Source organism: Rhinoderma darwinii, chromosome 2 (assembly GCF_050947455.1).
Source record: "Rhinoderma darwinii isolate aRhiDar2 chromosome 2, aRhiDar2.hap1, whole genome shotgun sequence".
NCBI lineage: Eukaryota > Metazoa > Chordata > Amphibia > Anura > Rhinodermatidae > Rhinoderma > Rhinoderma darwinii.
In genome coordinates, this window is record NC_134688.1 from 461,623,968 (window position 1) to 461,647,224 (window position 23,257).

Here is a 23,257-nt window from a genome sequence, read left to right on the forward strand (position 1 = left end):
CATGATGCCATGTGTTATTTCAGCCAGTGTTATTAATCAGATTTTTCTAACAAGAACTTTAGGCGGAGTGCTTCTTTAAATTTCCGAACATGTTGTATATATCGGTTCTAATGTTAATATTACTCCTGCAGCCGATATTTCTGAATGAAGTGCTGGTGAAGCTGCCCACAGACCCCTCCGGGGATGAGCCAATCTTCCACATTTCTCACATTGATCGTGTTTACACACTCCGTGCCGAGAGCATAAACGAGAGGTAAGAATTCCATGTCCGTGGAGATATCAACTACTACTCCCATCATTACACAGGACTCTGCATGATATAATAGCAGCTCGAGATCCCGGCTGACATAATATTATACTAATAATGTTGTGAATCTATTATGATCATCAGATTAAAGCATAAAATTGTTACCTAGACCGGGGGGCGCTAGACGGTAGGGGTCCTAGTCCTGGATTAGAACGTGGTGGTGTTAGATGTAAATGGATGAACTGCGCAGGGGGGGATAGTCAGGTACAGGGGCCCAGAGTATCATGCTGCCCAGGTCCCTAATATCTGTGCCGGCCGTTTCGGCTTGGAGTCCTATGAGGGTCTCAATTTTCACTAAAGGTAACTAAATTCTGATGACATCCCAGCACTCCTAGACAGACGTCATGTCTTCCCAATCTGATCCCTATCTCGATGCTGTCTCCGTCCACTGTACCAACAGTCAGTCATCGTAAAGTATTTAACATCCGTATTTAGTAAGGTCCGTAATACGTTGTGTAAAAAAAAAAAAGGCAAACAATCGCCATCAGTGTTTTGGCATACGCTCGTTTTTCCATACATTGCCACATTTTCAAAACCGCGGCAGGCCCTATCGCATGGCGTATTACGGAACTTTACACCCTATTGGTCATTGAATTCAGCACGTATTTCATGCATTTTTGGTGGTTTTCTCGCCAAATTATAATGTAAAATAATGTCAGGGAGGCGTTTTAGAAACCAGGATGTGATAAACGGATGAAAATACTGAATGACTACAGATGAAATTGTAAACACTGACAAAATACTGAACAAATACTGACATTAAAACGCATGGACATACGGACAATAGGTGGCATATTTGTTGCCCTTATAGTGCTGTGTTTCACTTCCGGATTTAAATACGCTCATCTGAATGAGGCTTAAAGGCTCTGTACACCTTTTGAAACTGTTTTTTTTTTTTTTTTTTGTTTTTTTTTAGGTTTTGTTTTTGTTTTTTTTTTATTTGAATCGGCGTGTGGCGTGTTTGCTGCAACTTCCTAATTACTTTTTATTTTTAACAATTATTTTAACTTTTTGAGATACAGCTGCTTTGTATCCTGTATACCGAGCAGCTGTGTCTAGTGCTGAAACCTGTATCTGTCAGATCAGCGGGACTGACGGGTTCAGTGTCAGCGGGTCCTGCGTGGATCGAGCTGTTACCGATCACACCTAAGTCCATAACCCAGATGTGATCAATTACAGGATGGGCCGTGTAAAAGTCCCTTTAGTCATTTAAGGGGTTTTCCCACAATGGACATTTATCACCTATCCATAGGATAGGTAATAAATGTATGATCGCTGGGGGCCCCACCACTGGGACCCCCCTCCATAGATCCCGAAACAGCTGTCTCCATCAACCCCATAGACATTGAATGGACCGGCAGCGCACATGCGTGACCGTCTCTCCATTCAAAAACCACCTCAGTGCGATCATGCAGTGAGGAGGAACGGGCGTCGTGACCCTCGTTCTAGATATCGGTGGGGCCCCAAGCATTTTTCACTTATCCTATGGATCGATGATGTATATTGGGGGAAAACGACTTTAAGGGGCAGCTCAGGTAACTCAGTTTACATAGACGTGGAACGAAGATAGAAAGTGGGGGTGGGGGAGGGGTGCAAGAGTGAAGGGGGTGCTCTGCTGGATGCTCCAATATTAGGCCCTATAAGCTATGGTGTGTAATTGGCTCATGATTTTGTTTTCTCCAGGACAGCGTGGGTGCAGAAAATTAAAGCTGCCTCTGAGCTGTACATAGAAACGGAGAAGAAGAAGCGGGAAAAAGCATATTTAGGTAAAACTCCGACATTTACTATTATAATGCATGTGAATATTAATGAATACGAGTAATAACTACAATGTACATCATGAACTTATATTTTTAGCAGGTGTCGTGCGTCTCAGGCCTTTGCTGGGGTCAGAATATTCGCCACAAACGTGATTGTTTATTACAGTTTGATGCAAAGTTGCATGAAGGTGCACTTGGGTATTAAGTGCCGAGTGACCATTTCACCGTTTTCACAATTTTTATAGGGGTATAATATAATTATTTTTTTATTTTATAATTCAGCTTTTAGTTTTGTATGTCAAAAACGTGTAAAATCCTGACCGTGAAATGGTTAAGTCTCACAACTTGACATGAGGTGACGCACAAGGCACAAGCAGCATAAGTGATTTGGAGAATTTTCCTTATATACCTGATAAAGCTGCTGTGTGCGGTTTCTTTAGTACATAGCACCCTAACCCCTCCTCCACCCCACCTATTTTTTTTAAAAACAGCTGCCTATTGCCACCACTAGGGGGTCATTCGTTATACTGCTCCTGCTCAGGTCAATATCTATATACAACTGCATACAGATCCGCCCCCTAGTGGTGGCAACAAGCTGCTGAGACTTTTACAAGTACGTCTTTGGTAGAACAGGTGAATGGGGTTCTGTAGTAAAGAAATGGAGAATTGTAGCCATATATTAGGAAACCACTTGTTACATTAATTCTCATGTTTTTTTAGGAAAAGGATAACACTAGATGGCGCCAAACTTTTTTTTATTTTTCTTATTTTACAGTGCGTTCTCAAAGAGCGACCGGAATCGGTAGACTAATGGTGAATATTGTTGAAGGTATCGAATTGAAACCCTGTAGATCACATGGTAAGTATGAAACGTTGTTTTCCCGAGCAAGGGAATTAAAGGGGTTGGCTAGTATTAGATAAACATGGCTGCTTTCTTCCAAACACAGCCCCACTCATGTACACAGGTTGTATGTGGTACTGCAGCTGAACCCTATTCACTTTAATGGAGCTGAGCTGCAATACCGACACTACCCATGAAATATGGCGCAGTATCAATGTTTTTCTAATTCTTGACAAACCCTTTAAGATTTTGTCTGTCTAGGGCAAACATCACAGGGCTTGATATGTGTATAGAAATTTTCCACAGAATTCACCGCAATTGGAGCTTTCCACTAAAAGACAAATATGATGCAAATTCCACATCCAGAAATCCCTTCTGGATAATCTTCAAATGGTGAACGAACTTGGGGACAGCATCCGTATGGCAAAAGTCTAGTGGTGTTTATTAACACATCCCAAATATAGAAAGACAAAGGCTACGTTTCCACTCCGGAGGAGTCTTCATCAAGCATCAGAATTCCGTGAATAGGGTGAGTACACCCGATCAGTGTTGGTATATAAGACGCACTTTCTAAAACACATGTGAATGTAGTGTTAGGCCACATGCGCACGACCATAAAAAAACTCCGTAATTGCGAACCACAATACGGTTCCGCAATTACGGACCCGCCCGATTCTATTGGCCGCGGACACCTTTCCGTAGCGCTACGGAAAGGTGTCCATGCCGTAGAACCGTGCCGGGAAATATGGAGCATGTCCTACTTTTCGGATTTTGCAGGCCGTGCTCCAATACTTTATGGGAGCACGGCACGAAAATGCGGCCCGCGGTGATTACGGGCACGGCCGTGTCAATGAGGCCTCAACCAAGTGATCATGAAGTAAAAACTTGGGCTCCATGCACACGACAGTAATTTTCATCCGTAATTACGGACCCATTCATTTCTCTTGGCCACGGACACCTTTCAGTATTTTTACGGATGGGTGGCCGTGCTGAAAAAATTATACAACCCGTCCTATTCCTGTCCGTAATTACGGCAAGGACTCTCCCATAGAAGTCTATGGGAGCTTCCGTAAATACGGACGGCTACGGATGTGCATCCGTATACCGTCCGTATATACGAAAGCATTGCTAGGCAACATGTTGATGGCATCATTTGCAACCTCTCTTATTTTGTACGGACCGTATTTACGGACAGTATTTTGGGATAGATGAAAATACTGATGTGCACATGGGGGCCTGACTCGGGTATTTGCTGTTAGATGTCAGGGCTGCATCACTGATAATCCATCTGTGTCGGCGTTCCTAATCAATAACTGCGCACGCGCATGTAAATCAAGAGAGGCAGTATAACGCAATTCATTAGTTAGCTACTGCGCATGCGTATGTGGATGACTAAAGGCCAGTGCATCATTAACATGTGCAGCGGCCATCTTAACTGCTGGCTAGAGCCCTCACCTCCGACAGAACTCCTGGCTTCTATGGTCTGTTGCCAAGTAACCTGCCCCACCAATGTAGTGTCCACACGTCATAGGGGGCTGAACGAAGGCTATGGGGGACGAATGTACTATAGAACGCTCTTTATGATATTCACATAGCAAGAGAAATGCCAAATAATGCATCCACATATAATGTATAAATAAGTTCATTGGCTGCCATAGCGCACGCTCTCTCAAGAAGGTAGTGCCTCACGACTATACATAATATATCCTATGAAGAGGAAAAAATAAATAATGATGTATTGGACCTCTTTACTATGTAGTCAATACAATACATTAAATTGTACCTGGGGAAGACCCTATTATTTAACAAATAAGAACGCAACGACTGGACTGTGAACAACCTCAAGTAGTGCACCTTCAAACCACTGGGTGGCGATGTGGAACGTGCATAAATCCCCATAATGTAAGATCTATAGAATACACATCTGTATATACTATCACCTATCATCACAGGAATCGTATATGTGGGATTCTTCTTCATTCTTGATATAGAACGATATATGAGGAAACAAAGATCTACATAAAATGGTCTAACAAATGAATATCTTTGTGTTATCACGTCTAGGGATACTATATCCTTCTACAGAGTCAAAACATACCATATAGTAATCGTATAATTATTTATTAGTATAATACAAAACCGTCCCTCAGATGGGATCAGGTTGAAATCTTACTAACAGCAATCTATATGTGATATGACTGGCGCCTTAATCACATGGGTTAGGGTATGTTCACACAGTGTTTTGCAGGCAGAAAATTCTGCCTCAAAATTCAGTTTGGAATTTTGAGGCAGATTTTGATCTGCCTGCACGGCGTTTGCCGTGTTTTTCGCCCGTGGCCGTTGTGCCCCGATGGGCAAGAACGCCACGAAATACGCTTTCACTGCCTCCCATTGACGCCGAAGATAGGGCATGTCACTTCTTTTTCCCGTGAGATGGTTTTCCCACTCGCAGGAAAAAAAAACGCCTCCGCCTCCCATTTAAATCAATGAGAGGCGTTTTTTGGCGCGTTTCTCGACGCGGTGTACACGTCAAAAAACTCTGTGTGAACTGACCCTTAGAGTGAAGCAGCGTTCAGACATGTGCTTAGTCTACAAAAAATGAAAATATTTATATTAAAAACATTATTAACCCCTTCAGGACGAAGCCGATTTTTCAAATCTGACGTGTCACTTTATGTGGTAATAACTCCGGAATGCTTTTACCTATCCAAGCGATTCTGAGATTGTTTTCTCGTGACATATTGTACTTTATGTTAGGGAAAAAATTTGTTCGATAAATTCAATATTTATTTGTAAAAAAACACCAAGATTTAGAGAAAATTATCAAAAATGTGCATTTTTCTAAATTTAAATGCATCTACTTGTAAAACAGACAGTAATACCAGACAAAATACTTACTAGTTAACATTTCCCATATGTCTACTTTATGTTTGCGTCGTTTTTTGAACGTCCTTTTATTTTTCTAGGACGTTACGAGGCTTAGAACTTTAGCAGCAATTTCTCATATTTTCAAGAAAATTTCAAAAGCCTATTTTTTCAGGGACCAGTTCAGTTCTGAAGTGGCTTTGAGGGCCTTTATATATTAGAAAGTCCCCAGAAGTCACCCCATTTTGAAAACTGCACCCATCAAAGTATTCAAAACAGCATTTAGAAAGTGTTTTAACCCTTTAGGCGTTTCACAGGAATTAAAGCAATGTAGAGGTGAAATTTACAAATGTCCATTTTTTTTTTTTTTTATTAATTTGTAATACATTTTTTCTGTACCACTGAAGGTTTTACCCAAGAAATGCAACTCAATGTTTATTGCCCAGATTCTGCAGTTTTTAGGAATATCCCACATGTGGTCCTAGTGCGGTAAAGGACCGAAACACAAGCCCCAGAAACAAAGGAGCACCTAATGGATTTTGGGGCCTCCTTTTTTTAGAATATATTTTAGGCACCATGTCAGGTTTGAATAGGTCTTGTGGTACCAAAACAGTAAAGACCCCCAAAAAGTGACCCCATTTTGGAAACTGCACACCTCAAGGAATTTATCTATGGGTATAGTTAGCATTTTGAACCCACAGTTTTTTTGCTAAATTTATTTGAATTAGTATGTGAAGATGAAAATCTACTTTTTTTGTGAAAAAACGTAAAAATGTTAAATATTTACAAGGAATAAAGTAGAAAAAACACCTCAACATATGTAAAGCAATTTCTTACGATTATAGCAATACCCCATATGTGGTAATAAACTGCTGTTTGGACACACAGCAGGCCTCAGAAGGGAAGGAGCGCCATTTGGATTTTGGATTTCTGATTTTGCTGGAATAGTTTTCAGTGCCTTGTCACGTTTGCAATGCACTGGAGGGATGAAAACCATGGAAACCCCCCCAATAGTGACCCCATTTTGGAAACTACACCCCTCAAGGAATTTTTCTAGGGGTAAAGTTAGCATTTTGACCCCACAGTTGTTTTGCTGAAGTCATTGGAATTAGGCCTCATTTACACGAACGTGATATACGTCCGTGCGACTCGCGTGCTTTTCACGCGGGTCGCACGGACCTATACAAGTCTATGGGGGCATGCAGACAGTCCGTGAGTTTTGCTCAGCGTGAGTGCGCTGAAAAAAACTCACGACATGTTTTAAAAATCTGCGTTTTTCGCGCATCACGCACCCATTGAAGTCAATGGGTGCGTGAAAACCACGAAGGTCGCACGGAAGCACTTCCGTGCGAACTGCGTGATTCGCGCAAGAGCTGTCAAACTGAATGTAAACAGAAAAGCACCACGTGCTTTTCTGTTTACAAACATCCGAACGGAGTGTCTTAGAGATGAGCGAACCGAACTTCACCGGGTTCGGCCGAACTCGTTTTGACCGAACCCGGCAGGAGACAGTCACTGTCCAGGGTGCTGAAAGAGTTAAACTGTTTCAGCACCCTAGACAGTGACTTCCGATCCCAATATACGTGAACGTGTAAAAAAAAAAAAAAGTTCTGACTTACCGATAACTCCCGGCTTCTTCCTCCAGTCTGACCTCCCGGGATGACAATTCAGTCCAAGTGACAGCTGCAGCCAATCACAAGCCAAGCACAGGCTGCAGCGGTCACATGGACTGCCGCGTCATCCAGGGAGGTGGGGCCAGATGTCAAGAGAGGCGCGTCACCAAGGACGCGTCACCAAGGCAACGGCCGGGAAGTTCTCGGTAAGTACGAACCTCTTTTTTTTTTAAACAGGTTACTCGATATGGTGATCGGAATTCACTGTCGAGGGTGCTGAAAGAGTTACTGCCGATCAGTTAACTCTTTCAGCACCCTGGACAGTGACTGACGTCGACTAGCCTCATCTCTATGATGGCGGCTGCGCGAAAATCACACAGCCGCGCATCATATACGGATGACACACGGAGCTGTCAAGTGCCTTTTGCGCACGCAATACGCTGCGTTTTTTTGCGTGTGCAAAACGCACACGCTCGTGTATATGAGGCCTTAGTCTGTAAAGGTGAAAATCGAAAAACTTTTTTTCTGTAAGAACTTAGAAATGTTTAATTTTTACAAGGAATAAAGGAGAAAAAGCACCCCAACATTTGTAAAACAATTTCTCCTGATTACGTAAATACCCCATATGTGGTAATAAACTGCTGTTTGGACCCACACCGGGGATTAGAAGGGAAGGAGCGCTATTTGGCTTTTGGCGGTCAAATTTAACTGGAATAGTTTTTGGGTGTCATGTCGAATTTGCAAAACCCCTGAGGTACTAAAACAATGGAAACCTCCCAAAAGTAACCCCATTTGGGAAACTACACCACTTAAGGAATCTATCTAGGGGTATAGTGAGCATTTAGGCCCCACACGTCTTTTGCAGAATTTATTAGAATTAGGCCGTGAAAATTAATATCAACATTATTTCCACTAAAATTTTGAATTTTTTCAATTTCATAAACGATAAAATGCACCCCAACATTTGTAAAGCAATTTCTCCCGAGTACGGCTATACCCCACGTGTGGTCATAAATGTTTTTTCAATAGAAAATAAATTAACCCTTTCCGGACTGATCCATGTTTTTCTTTTTCGTTTTTCCTCCCCGCTTTCCGAGAGCCACAACGTCTTTATTTTTCCGTCAATAGAGCGGTGTGGGAGCTTATTTTTTGCGGGACGAGCTGTAGTTTTTATTGGTACCATTTTTTGGTACTTAAGACTTTTTCAGCACTTTTTATAAAAAATTTTGGTAGAGCGAAGGTGACCAAAAAACTGCGATTTTTCTATAAATGACCGTTTTATTTTATTCTGCGGGTCGGTACGATTACGGCGATACCAGATGTATATAGGTTTTTTATGTTTTGCAGCGTTTACGCAATAAAATAACTTATTTATAAAATTATTTATTTTTTGTGTCACCATGTTCTGAGAGCCATAACTTTTTTTATTTTTCAGTCAAAAAAGCTGTGTAAGGGCTTGTTTTTTGCGGGACGGGTTGTTGTTTGTATCGGTACAATTTTGGCGTACATGCGACTTTTTGATCACTTTTTATTATATATTTTGTGAGGGGTGGTGACCAAAAAAAAAGTGATTCTCGCTTTGTTTTTCATTTCTTTTTTTTTTTGCGGTGTTCGCCGTGCGGGAATAATATTATAGTTTTATAGTCGGTGTTGTTAAGAACGCGGTGATACCAAATATGTGTGCTTTTTTTTTACGTGTTAATTTTTTTTCCTATAATAAAAGACTTCTTATAGGAAAAAAAAGCAGTTTATATCACTTATAACTTTTATTTTTACACTTTTTTTAAAACATTTTTATTTTTTTTTACTTTTTTCACTTGTCCCACTAGGGGACACTTAGACTTGCAGCTCTGATCGCTGCTGGAATACATTACACTACACACGTAGTGTAATGCATTCCAACTGTCAGTGTGACGTGACAGTCACACTGACAGGAAGCCTACGACGACCACCCTCCGGGTGGTCCTCATAGGCTTCTGTACATGGCAACCCGGAAGCCATTGTGGGGCGTCCGGTTGCCATGGGTACGATCGCCAGCCCCCGTGTTTTCACATGGGGGCTGCTGATCGGCGCTAACCACCTTAATTGTGGCGTTCAAATCGAACGCCGCAATTAAGGGGTTAACTGCCGAAATCAGCGGCGATAGGCCGCTGATCGGCAACGGGGAATGCAGGGCAGACGCCCTGCACAGTTAACCGCCGCTGCGGTGTAGCGCCGCGCGGCGGTTAACTGTCAAAGCACAGACGTAACTGCACGTCAAGGTGCGCAAACTTACTGCACACCTCGACGTACAGTTACGTCAAGGTGCGGGAAGGGGTTAATACAATATAAGTATCAGCAGCCCATTAAAAACGAAAAGAGGAAAACTGCAAGATTTAGGACTAAATAAAAGTATTTATGGCATATTCGAGATTTAGGCCCTTGGGCTGCAAACTATCTAACTGGAAAATCCATTTCAGTTCCTTTTACTTCAAAAGGCCGTCTGTCTGTCTCCACCTCCACGTAACATCGGTCTGTGATCCATCACTCGGAATCGTAATAGATTCACTGAGTCTTTAGATTCTACAAAATGTTTTGCCGCTGACCGGTCCATGAGTTTCTTCCGTATGGTACTTTTGTGTTTGTCATTAGTCGTTTCCCCCACGTAGACAAGACCACATGGGCAAGTGAATCTAAATGGTATATTACATTTCTTTCCCGTATAGGGGTGGGAGAAATTAGAACCCTTAAAGATATTCCCACAACAGGAGCAACCCAGGCATGGAAAATGACCCTTCTTGGGGGTGTTCAGGTATGTCGGCTGTGTCGGCCCTTTGGAGCCACCTACATCTGATCTTACCAGGGAATCACATAGATTCCTGCTACATCGATATGACATCATTGGCGGCTGTGTAAATGAAGGTATATTAGGGCAGCCATTAGGACAGCCTTTTCTAACCAGTGGCCAATTTTTCTTAAGGGCTTGTGCAAAATGTCCACTCATAGGACCATACGTGGATACAAATGGTATCCTATCCGAATCAATCCTCCCGTCTCTTCTGGTCAAAAGCGTGTCACGATCTATATTTCTGATATTGTGTTTCGATATCCCCTCTCTAGAATTTTTTTGCACATCATATCAAGTCTTGCATCCAATATTTCCTCGTTGTCCACTCTGCACCTTACTCTGAGTAATTGACTCCAAGGCAAGGAATCAGCCATGCTTTTCGGATGACTACTACTGTAGTGTAGCATACCGTTTTTGTCTGTTGCCTTCACATAGAGATCTGATCTCAATCAATCACCTTCCTTGTATATTGTCGTATCCAGAAATTGTATGGTGTCACATGACCAGCATAATGTAAATTGTAGTTCAACATATCTGATACTCCATTCCTCATGAAACTAATTTAAATCTTCTCCTGTGCCCTACCACACTAGGAACACATCATCAATGTATCTTAGCCAGCATCTGACATGTCCCCAGTATTTGGAGCCATACACAAACCTGTCCATAAAAGCCGCCATAAAGATGTTCGCATACGTGGGGCCACATTGGACCCCATGGCTGTGCCACGGCGCGTAAATGGAGATCATCCCCAAAAACAAAATAGTTGTTTCTGAGGACAAACTCCAACAGCGCCAGGATCAGGTGTGTTCAAAAAGATTGCTACATGGTTGAAGAGGGATCCTCGGCCCCTGATTTAGATGTGTGTGCGCAGTTATTGATTAGGAACGCCAACACAGATAGATGTCAGGGCTGCATCACTGATAATCCAACAGCATATACCTGAGTACGTTTTTACTTCTCGTTCACTTGGTTAACACAGATTTATTTAATACACATGTTTTTTTACAAGGTGCGTCTTATATACCAACACTGTTCGGGTGTACAAAATTTAGAAGGTTTATCTAAACTCATCCTATTCACTTAATCCTGATGCTGGATAAAGACTCTACCGGAGTGGAAACGTAGGCATTGTCTTTCTATATTTGGGATGTGTTAATAAACACTACTATACTTTTGCCATACGGATGCTGTCCCCAAGTTTGTTCAGGTCTTGATATGTGTCACTGGATAATACACAGACAAGTTACATTTGACACTGATCAGCTCTTTACATAAAAGACATAGCGTGTTATGTGTGACCCGAGGAAATGGACGTCGGAGGAACCTTTTTACATTTAAAGGGAACCCATCAAAGTCCAGACACATCTCCTGAACAGTAGATTAGCCTAGTTATGCTGCACTACATCAGTGAGGGGATCTATTACTTCATAGCTAGACAGATGTCATTCAGGGGTCTGAGAAAGCTGGATAGCAACCTTCTGGGAGCTGTAATAAAGACTATATTGATTGTCGGCCTTTCCCAGAAACACAAATGATTCACGACTGGTTGAGGAGACTGTATTTTCTAATCTGTCCCGGACTCTATGATTCAGCCTTGGTATTGACTGTGAGATCTGAGCTGTGTAGTCTAACCATATTTATTATACTACACAGGGAAGAGTAATCCGTACTGTGAGATCACGATGGGCTCCCAGTGTCACATCACAAAGACCATACAGGACACCCTGAACCCCAAGTGGAACTCGAACTGTCAGTTCTTCATCAAGGACCTGGAGCAGGACGTTCTCTGCATCACTGTGTTTGAAAGAGACCAGTTTTCTCCAGACGGTCAGTACTCCGCTATGGGGCAACCTATGCCTCCAAGTATTCCACTCGCCGGCCACTTGTCTACAGCACTCTGGGATAAAATAACCCCAACGGCCTTCAGTTGTTCCCATTGTCTAGGCCAGTGGTCTCCAATCATGGGCTCTCCAGTTTTTGCAAAACTACAACTCCTAGCATGCCCTGAGATGGGTAGTTCCACAACGCTTGGAAATCCAAAGGTTAGAGACCAGTGGTTTAGGCCTATGATGACTGGGGAGGGGGCTGTTCAGTTTACGTCTACTGAGTTGGCAGTTAACCTGCAAAACAAATAGACTGTAGCGGAACAAATGCCTTAGCTGTGTTTTTGTTTTTTGTTTTTTTATAGTTCCGACCATATATACTGTATATTTTTTTTATTCCTATAAGGAAACCGTCAGCAAGCAGGTTACCTGCTATCGGTGGATCATGTGCTTCCGGGAAAAGAGAAAAAATGGCAGTATAAATAAAATCTTTAACACCTTTAATTAGCAAAAGACATTCGTCTTTAGGGGGCATTCGATGTCGCTAGTTATAATGGCCGCCATCACGTTATTTTACAAATCAATCTTAGAATACAGATTGCCTGCTATAGGACGGGTTGCGAGAGGAAGCACTGATCGAGACCTGTATTGGAGCAGCAAGACCTCCTTCTTGTTCAGCCCGACAGGCAGAAGAGAGATGATTTCGAATCAGCAGCTGATTTCGCTCTTGTTTACGCCACCTCTTAGCAGGTGTACTTTGCATTAATATTTTGCGCACTTTTTTTTTTTTACCACTCCTCTAGCCACGCCCCTTTTGGTAGACACTTCAAAACTAGGAATGTGATAAGTGTCTAAAGCACAATGTATATGGCACACGGCATTTACGCCAGTCTTTTTGGCACATTTTGGGTCAGAATTCTCACGCATTTTGCTTAATCTCCTCTGTAGAGTCGAGTCTGATATATGAAGGTTACTCTTGCATTGAGCACTTGTTCCTTATCCGGGCTGCAGGTGGTATTAGGGTATATTCAGACATTTTGTGGCAAATCTGCTACTAGATCCGAATCTACTCTGCAAAGAATGAAATCCGCGGCAATTATCCAGAAGAAATCTGCAGCATGTGCTAAAATATGTGCAGATTATTTTTTTCCTCTACGTGTGAATGGGTTTTAATGGTACTGCATTCACTTAAATGAAACTGTAATTTGTTGCAGATTATTGACCTGAAATCCAAACCAAAAATCTGCAACAAATTTTAAAAATAATATTCGTCCAGTCTGCCCATTCACAGTAATGCAAATTTCTCGTTAATATGAGTGGGGGGGACACCGCACCATGGGTATAGGTCCTTGCCACGAAGAGACTGACATTGGGTAGGAAAAAGAATATTGGCTCTGCCCAGGCAGGCTATATCCTTCCCACAGAACTGAGCGAATCCGTTTTAACATAGTGTCCATAGGAAGGAGACAACCTGCTTTCTGTCCAAGAGCACCACCCTTCCCACTGTCAGATGCGGCATTGGATTCCCTAACCAAATCTGTCTTTCTGACGGAAGGTTCTACCCTGTGCCCAGCATTCGCTACCTCAAAGGTCAGTAAAGCTTGATCCGTCTGGTCTATATACCTTCAACAGGTCATTACAGAGGGAGCTTCAAAGGAGAACCTGACCGATCTGGCTTCCCATCTTATCCATGTCCCCAATTTCTTTACACAATTGGCCTGTTTCACTACCAGAGCAATGGCTAACTTAGTGGCAATACACCGCTCAGTTTGGCTGAAATCTTGGGCGGCTTACCCTGCTTTTAAGAAGGCTGTCATCAGTCTTCCGTTTGCCGGAGACAGGCTCTTTGATAAGAATGAAATTATCACTGTTGGCAAGAGGTCCCTCCTGCCTTAGGACCATCCTCGACGCCAACCCTCTTCCCAACATTCTCAGAGGTTTCGTCCTTTTGTAACTTTCTTTCTCTGAGGTCAGACAAAAAGATCAGCCATCCCACAGAATCGAGACATCCATAATTCAAGCCTCATCCTCCTGGCAGGGCCGCCCGAGAAGCCCTCCACTTTCAAGACATATTCAGCTGAAGGTGTATAGCCAATTGAGTATTTTCTTCGGGAGGCGGGACGGCTTATTTCCCATCATGGCTGGCTCACGTGGACAATGCCTGGGTTCGAGAAGTGATGTCATCAGGATACAAGATAGTCCCTGACCCTTCCCCCAGGTTGTTCCTTCTGTCCACTCTGCCTTGAGCCTTAGAGAGCACTTCCCCTTTTTTTTTCCTGGCCATTCGCTGTGTTTTCCTTTCGAAGTAATCGTCCCAGGTCCACAGTCAGAATGTTTACAAGGACTCATTTCGAATCTTTTCACAGTCCCCAAAAAGGGAGTCACGAAAAAGTTGAACTGTTTCTTATGCGCTCAGGATGGCGTCTATGCGGTTAGTAGTTGCCTCTGTCGAAAAATGCAAGTACCTTTTCTCCCTCGACATCCGCGAGGCCTACCTTCACATAACTGTTGCAAGGGCCCACCAGCGTTTCTTTTGCTTCGCTGTTGGTTCTCAGAATTTCCAGTTTTTCACCCTCCCCTTCGAGCTTTCTACTTCTCCCAGGGCTTCACCAAGGTACTGGTGACTCTCTTGCCACTTTTCTGCACCAGGGGAGTCGCTGTTAACCTCTTGGTTAAGGCCTCCTCCCAAGAGGTAAATCTTTTTTGTCTCAGGATTACTCAGGAACCCTTAATGAGTTTCTGATGTATCATCAACAAAGAGAAGTCATCTCTGGTGCCAACCCAGCGCATGGAGTTCCCGAGTATGATTTTCGACGCCAGGACAGCCATGGTTCTCGCACCGATGGTCTATATCAGTGTCATCAATGCAGAGATTGGTCTCCTTCGCCAGGAGGCTCTGTTTCCTATTTCTGTTTCCAGAGTCCTAGCATGCTGGGACGAATCCTCCTCCTCCCTCAGGTTTAACAGGAGTTGTTCTGGTGCCATATCTCATATCTAGTGGCTGGTCATCTCGAAGAATGCCAGCTTCTATGGCTGGGGGGCGGCGATCGGTCTTTTCATTCAGGGCACATGGTCCAAGGGCGAATCGCTGCTGCAGATCAATCTTCTGGAATTGAAGGCCATTGGACAACTCTTCTCCAGGGTCTTCTGGTCCGAGTCTAGACCATCGTGGTCACTTATCTGAGCCATCAGGGCGGCACCACTAGTAGAGCGGCAAAATGAGAGTCCTCCCAAATACTCCACTGTCCGAGACAATCACGTTCCAGCTCTGTCATCTATGCACCTGCCAGGTGTGGACTACTGTGCTGCAGGCTTTTTCAGTCAGTCAGAAGCTGAATCCGGGGGGCGGTTGCTTTTATCCAGAGATTTTACTCCAGATCTACTGGAGGTGGGGCACTTCCGACATCAACCTCTGTGTCTCGCGTGAACCACAAAGTTCTAGCATACATGACCAGGGCTCTCACCATCGACGCTCTGGTCACTCCTTGGGTAGGGTTCTCATCAGTATCTCTTCCGCTTCTGCCCATTATCAAGCGTATCAAGGCAGAGGGAATTCATGTTATCCTGGTGGACTGGGCTCACCGAGGACTGCTAGCTGACCTTGTCAATTTGCTTGCAAACACCTCATGGTGCCTTCCGATACAACACAACCTGTGTTAGGTCTGTGATCATGGAATCCTGTTGGTCCAGCCTGCTCTTTCAGGTTACTGCCCATTCCACGAGGGCTGCCGGGGCATCCTGGGCAATATGACACCACGCTAAGTCTCCCAAGTTTGTAAGGCTCCTACCTGGGCTTCAGTGCATACCTTCACGAAGTTCTACCAAATCCATACTTTGGCTTCCTCTGATGCCAACCTTGATCGCAAGCTACTCCCAAGCTGCTGTGCGTTAGGTGGGTCGCACAGTAGGTTCCTTCTTTTTCTCACCCTCTGAGACTGCTTTAGGATGTCCCCCAAAGATATTAATGAGAAAATTGGATTTTTGTACCAACAGTAAAAATATTTTTATTGTTGAATTCATTGAGGGACACAGTTCCTGCCCTATTTTGTTTGGTCCTGGGCCCGGGACTGTGGTTCTGGTTGGTGGTTGTTCTCCCAGGACTGTGTGCTGTTTTCTTCTCCTCCTGAATTTTACAAAACCGATTATCTCCGCGTCTGTGGGACCTGGAATGGCCTTGGACTGTACAAAGACTCTTTTTCCTACCTAGTGGCAGGGGCCTATACCCATGGTGCTGTAATGAATACGAGAAAAGGATTTTATGGCGAGTACAAAATCCAATTTGTCTACAAATGAATGAAGATGTCATGTTTTACATTTGCCAATGTTAATCAATAACTTAAAAATTTGTGAAACACATTTAATTATTTCAAGTCTTAATGGGAATTATTCTCAGAATCATGAATAAATGTAATGTGGGTTCTTTGCTGTTACAGATTTTCTGGGGAGAACAGAAATCCGAGTCGCGGACATAAAGAAAGACCAAGGCTCCAAAGGCCCCGTCACAAAATGTCTTCTCCTACACGAAGTCCCCACCGGGGAGATAGTCGTCCGGCTGGACTTACAGTTATTCGATGAAACCTAGGGAGAGGGGCACATAACCGCGTCCTTCTCCTCGGCCTCTCCTCCAGCCTTTCTCGATGGTACGTCGCCGCCAAACCCGGATCTAACTTCTCCGTTTTACCATCACAGATTTTTAATTGGAATGACCATTTTCTAAGAAAATGTCTGTGTTTTATATGTGGGACTTCGTTTTAGATTTTAGGATGTTGTTTCTTTCCTTTCTGAATACAAATGACCTTTGCTGTGATGAACATTCCTCTGCATCGCTCGCTGAAAAGGAACAGTTACATTCCTTGGAGAAAGGTATATTCCAAGAGTCGTCTGATGGCCCGAAGCCGAAACTTCAGATATAACGTACAGTAGTTCCACTAAGCTGCTGTTTTTCCAATTTTTTGGGAGGATGTACTAAATGAATTATTCACATTTTCATGGATGATTGCGCCACCTATAACTACTTTTACAACTATGTTCATTACACTTTAGTGGCAGGGCACAGCTATCATTTCTCATTGTTTCTAAGTTTACAGATCAGTAGTCCCTGTAGGATGCATGCGTTACTTAAAGGGGTTCTCCACTGTTGCAGCATCTAGACGCTCCAGTGTACGTCCTATTCGGAATAGTGCAGTGATGCAGAAGTGACACAGTATTCTCTCCGCAAGCACAGAGGTTGCTACGTGGTATGTATCCTAGGGAGCCCCTGTCCTTTACTTCTGGGTCCGGGAGTGGCAGTGGTGAAGTTCTCCTTTTAAAATTAGCCAATCTGATGTCAACTTTCACTATCCTTCTGGCTACACTCTTAAAAGCAGGCGTCCGATTGGTTGTAATACGGTACAGAGCAATGGTCCGAAGGCTGGCCATAGAAGTAGTGATTTAACCAGGCAAGTGTGTTTGTTGTGTTAAAAATGTCAGCGTTCAGATGTTGGCTGTGAATTTATGGGACAATAGGATTTTACATTCACACACTAAAAGCTCCAGATTTCTCAGGTTTCACATTAAAGGCTATGTAAACCATTGACTTCTTTTATATATATATATATATATATATATATATATATATATATATATATATAATATATTTTAAAATTATGCATCATTGTGATTGGTGCACCTTCCTACCTTCCTAAATACATTTTATTAAAAATTACTTTTTGAGATACAGCTGCTTTATATCCTGTATACAGAGCAGCTGTATCTTGCGCTGAAACATGTATCCGTCAGGTCCACGGCACTGACGGGTTCGATGTCAGCGGGTCCTGCGTATCTCTGACACCACCTGTTATCAATCACATCTAAGTTATGAACGTAGATGTGATCGGTAAAAGCTCGATCCTGCGTGTCAGACACGCAGGACCCGCTGTCATTGAACCCGCCAGTGCCGCAGACCTGACGGATACAGGTTTCAGCGCTAGATACAGTTGCTCTGTATACAGGCTATAAAGCAGCTGTATCTCCAAAAGTTTAAATCATTTTAATAAAATGTATTTAGGAAGTTGCACCAAACACACTGATTATTTAAAAAAAATAAAATATAAAAATGTCAAAGCTGTACGTAGCCTGGTTTTTTGAGTTTTCTAGGTGTGGTCTATACTCTGCCTGGCATCCAGCTGAATAGGGCATTTGGGAGGAGCCATGTGCACTGCTGTCAGTCACCTGCACTGGCCAATCTGCATTGCAGAGAACACTCCCAGTGCTGCTGATTGGCTGAAAGCCACGTGAGTCTCCTACTAAATGTTCTTTTCAGTTGGACGCCAGGCAGAGTAGACATAGTCCTAAACGCTGAGAGCTGTACTGTGGGAGTTTTTATAGGTACTTTAAGGCTATGTTCACACGGAGTATTTTGCAGAGTTTTTTGACGCGGAAGCCGTGTCGCAAAACTCGGCAAAAACGGCCCGAAAACGCCTCCCATTGATTTCAATGGGCGGCGTCGGCGTCTTTTTCCCGCGAGCAGTAAAACTGCCTCGCGGGAAAAAGAAGCGACATGCCCTATCTTCGGGCGTTTACGCCTCTGACCTCCCATTGACTTCAATGGGAGGCAGAGAAAGTGTACTTCACAGTGTTTTATGCCCGCGGCGCTCAATGGCTGCGGGCGAAAAACGGCGCGAAAATCGGCGTGCAGGGAGAGGAAAATCTGCCTTAAATTTTGAGGCAGATATTCCTCCTGCAAAATACTCCGTGTGAACATAGCCTAAGGCTGTGTGCACATGGAGTTTTTTGCAGGAGGAAAATTCCTCCTGCAAAAACTGCTCCAGACGGTTTTTGCACAGTGGTTTGACAAAAACTCGTCAAAACACTCGACGAGGCGTTTTTTTCCTCTTTCTGACTGATTGAAATGGGGTTTTGGAGGCGGAAACCGCCTCAAGATGGGTCATGACGCTTCTTTTTACCACGCCGCGTTTTTTTTACTCGCGGTAAAAAAACTCGTCCAATTCCCATTGAAATCAATGGGAGGCATTTTCGGGCGGTTTTTGAGGAGTTTTGCGGCGCGGTTTCCGCGTAAAAAAACTCGTTTAAAAAAAACTCTGTGAACAGGGCCTAAGGCTTTATTCAGACAAACGTGTGTCAAATCGGCCATGAAAAAGTCGTTTTTCATGGCCGATTTACACTCGTGCTGGACCTGTTTTCATGGATCCCTGATAGACTTGAGTTTATTGAGGGTTCTGTGAAAACGGACAAAAATAGGACATGTCCTATTTATTTCACGGGCCATCCACATGGTCCGTTAAGACAATGGCCGTGTGAATAGACCCATAGAAATACATGCAGCCGTGTGACGGCCCTTAAAAAAAAAGAAAACGGCTGTCACATGGACACGTTCGTCTGAATAAGGGTATGTTCACACGGCCTATTTACGGACGTAATTCGGGCGTTTTTGCCCCGAATTACTTCTGAAAATAGCGCCTCAATAGCGCTGACAAACATCTGCCCATTGAAAGCAATGGGCAGACGTTTGTCTGTTCACACGAGGCGTATATTTACGCGCCGCTGTCAAATGACGGCGCGTAAATAGACGCCCGCGTAGAAGAAGTGACCTGTCACTTCTTTGGCCGTAATTGGAGCCGCTATTCATTGACTCCAATGAATAGCAGCGCTAATTACGGCCGTAATTGACGCGGCGTTCAAGCGCCTGCACATGCCGGTACGGCTGAAATTACGGGGATGTTTTCAGGCTGAAACATCCCCGTAATTTCAGCCGTTACGGACGCCCTCGTGTGAACATACCCTAAGGCTTAAAGCTTATTTATGTAAAAGTATATAGCAAATAATTCCACTATTTATGTAAATGTATTTGTTGTTTTGTCTGAATTTAGTTGTTTTATTTATTGTCTGTACATTTGTTTTTGTTCTTGGATTCGTGTACTAATATTGAGAACAATCTGTGTAGATGGTACGATCGCCTTAAAGGCATTTCTACCTCCTATAAATGGTACATGTAAGCATTTATACTACCTGCTGACCCTAGCTTAAACGGGTTGTCCAAGATAAGAAAACATCGCTGGTTTCTTTAAAAAACAAACAAAAAAACAGCGCCACACCTGTCCATAGGTTTAGTGTGGTATTGCAACTAATTCCCATACAACTTAAAGGGTAACTAAACGTTTGACAAACTTCTGAGCGCTCACACGCAGGAGACTAAAACTTAAGTCTATCACCATTTACAGTTTTGATTTTGAAAAAAAAAACAGCAGCGTAAATGCCCCAAAATCTATTCCTAATATACTTAATCCATCCCATAATGCTCCATTTCTTTAGTATACGACACCATTTATCTGGTCGCACCACCATTTCTAGGCGGCGATTGTTTGCTCAGCTGTTTCCGTAACGCCCATGGAACAGAGTGGAGAGAGCTGTGCGCATGTATGTCCACCTCGCTGCCTGGGTGTGGCGGCCACTTTACCCGGTGGGACAGTGGTGGTCGACGTGGGATTCACACCTATCAGATATTTATGACATGTCTAAGATGGGAATACCCCTTTTAATAGGAGCCACATACAGACTGGACCCCTAGTGCTGACAACTGCCCCCAAACAATTGATGCTGTTTGTTTCTTAGAAATTGTAATATTATGTCTAGGATGGCACAGCAGATAAATAACACCAATGAGGGTAACAACACTTCTTCCTCAAAAAATGTAAAGGGCTTGTCCAGGACTAGATAGAAGGGTCTGTTTTTGTTTTTTTTCTGGAACAGCGCCACTCTTGTCCATGGGCTGTTCCTGGTAATGCAGCACGGCCCATGGACTTAAATGCTGCATTACCAGACACAGCCTGTAGACCAGAGTGGTGCGGATTCTCGAAAAACTAAATATGAAACCCTTTTTTTCCAATCCAGGGCACCACCTAAGGGTTACATCTCTGAGGTACGATGAACACAGCGCCTCATGCCTCTAGTTCCCAGCACCACGGGAGGTTACATAGATCAGCACACAAAAATAGTTACCCCACGTCACCATAGGTACAAAGGAATCCATGTATTTACCTGACATGCCATAATCCATGGCTCCCAATCTTATTCGTTACAGATTATTTGGGCCATGGTATTGAATATTCCGTCTGGTCATTTATATCCGTAAAGAGTTTACGTTCTTTCCACTGCCAAAATATCCTGTATTAATCGTGGTGTTTTGTATGGATACTGTATATTTTTCTTGAATCCGCACCCGTTTCCTACACATGATGGAGGCAGTCATTTTGTTCACTCCAGAGAGGGGGCAGATTTATCAAAAACTGGTAGGGACAAATTCCGACTGCTGTTTATTTTGTCTGCATTTTTATTTTATTTTTTTATGTTGAACGTCCTTACGTGATGGCAACTGAAATGTGCAGTGACTCATTAAAGAGTAGAAGTATCCGGTTATGGATTTGTTAAAGGAATTGTATGCGATTTAAAAAAAAAAAAAGAAAAAAGTTTTTTTCTCCCCGGTAACAGCGCCACTCTTGTCCATAGGCTGTGTCTGGTACTGCAACTCAGACCCAAAGGGGTTGAGCTGCAATATCAGAATCCGGCCTATGAACATGAATGGCGCTATTTCTGGAAAAGAAGCATACGCAATTTTTTAATCTTATACAATAAGAAAAGCAAGAAGAGGCGTCTTTCAGCATCCCAGTTATGGCACCATGGCCGAGGACCCTTAATCGCCATGACGGCAGCAGTGTTTATGGCGGAGACTACTGAATATTACTGTAGTGTCTAAAGATTAATTTATTGACAGTTACTATGGTACGTGTGTGTTAATATGGTACGTATACCACTATGGCAATCCCTGAAACGCTATAATGCCATATTGTTGTGAATATTGTCCAGTATGGATACAGACCATTGCACAAATCCAGCGCTCTGCAGCCCGTGGCTCTCCAGCTGTTGTCAAACTACAACTCCCAGCATGCCCCGACACCTGCAGAATTCATGTTTGGGGTTGTAGTTTCACAACATCTGGAGGGCTACGAGCAGTAGACTACTGCACGATATGATAACGGGTGACCCGTGGCTCTCCAGACTCCTAACAGGAGAGCCACAGGTGACCTCCCTGTTCAATATATATATATGGTAAGGGGACATTCCTGCAGACCACTGTAATATACATGTATTTTGAAACATTATAGGAAACGTTTCAAAAAAATCAGAGTTTACATTTCATACGTAAATATTTTAGGGTTTATTTATTAGACACAGTGTTAATTTTTGTTATTTTGCACTTGCCAGGAAATTTTAGGTTTTCCTTCCTGACGCATTTTGGTCAAAATTAAGGGACTACTTTTGAGTAAATCGAGCATGTATTTGTTGCCAATTTTCAGGTTAAAGTATTTTGTTTCAATGTAACAGTTACAGTTCTGCTGTCTTGGCCGATATTTTTGGATGTAAAACGTGCGGGTTGTCCCCAGCAGCCGTGTTATTGGGGGCAGTGAATTATGAGACTGTTATGGGCTGCAGCACATATGTTTTTGTTTTTATGATATGGGGGGGGGGGGTATAAGAAATTGGGTATGAAACGAAAGCTGTTATCATGGCCGCCTGTCAGAGCCTTCATGTGAGAAAAGTGCTGGGATCAGGTTGTTATGGGTAACAGCAGTGGTTATTTGCACTTTTTGAATACCCCAACCCTCATATAATTTTTTTCTTGTAGGTTAATAGACCATTAATCTGCAGTGTATTCTTATTACATCTTCAGGAAAATGCCAAGTCAGCAGTGCCGCAACTTGTAGACTGCCCGTCTAGCAGACATGTCAGAACTTTTTATCGCCTTTTCTGCGGTGTATGAATTTCATGTTTTCAGTGGGGAATAAAAGTTTATTAAACCTATTCGTGAAGTATTTCATATTGTTGGTGTTTTTGTTCGATAACCGGATATGATTTCGGGTTTTTTCCCTCCATCACAAGAAAAAACACATTTCTGGTGTACATCCAACGTATAGCCCTGCAGTATGCAACTGGAAGTCATACATTTGCCATTGACGGACTCCCATAGTAAAAAAAATATAATAATATTGCAACGTATACTTCTTGTTTGCAGGATTGCCTTGTATTTGAAATGAAGTCCATTGCCTTTTCTATTGCAGTAATTTATCCAAAAAAAAATGTAGATCTACTGCGCCATTCTCATTCATGGGTTGTGCCTGTATTGCATAAGTTCAAATGAAGCGGAGTTGTAATAACACATAAG

General features: G+C 43.1%; 1 protein-coding gene across 5 annotated transcripts in view; it reads left to right on the plus strand.

Moving 5' to 3' along the window:
- Positions 1–22,898, plus strand: part of ITSN1 (intersectin 1) — a 151,572-nt gene extending 128,674 nt beyond the window's left edge. For 4 of the 5 annotated variants that reach the window (XM_075854575.1, XM_075854576.1, XM_075854577.1 and 1 more), the window contains 5 exons: positions 132–253; positions 1,991–2,073; positions 2,843–2,926; positions 11,870–12,043; positions 16,473–17,715. In XM_075854575.1, coding sequence (XP_075710690.1) covers positions 132–253; positions 1,991–2,073; positions 2,843–2,926; positions 11,870–12,043; positions 16,473–16,621 — 612 coding nt within the window. In that variant the 3' untranslated portion in view covers positions 16,622–17,715. Of the gene's footprint in view, positions 1–131; positions 254–1,990; positions 2,074–2,842; positions 2,927–11,869; positions 12,044–16,472; positions 17,716–22,720 lie in introns of those variants that run through there. The other variant, XR_012881604.1, reaches the window with a different exon arrangement.
- Positions 22,899–23,257: the final 359 nt, after the last annotated feature.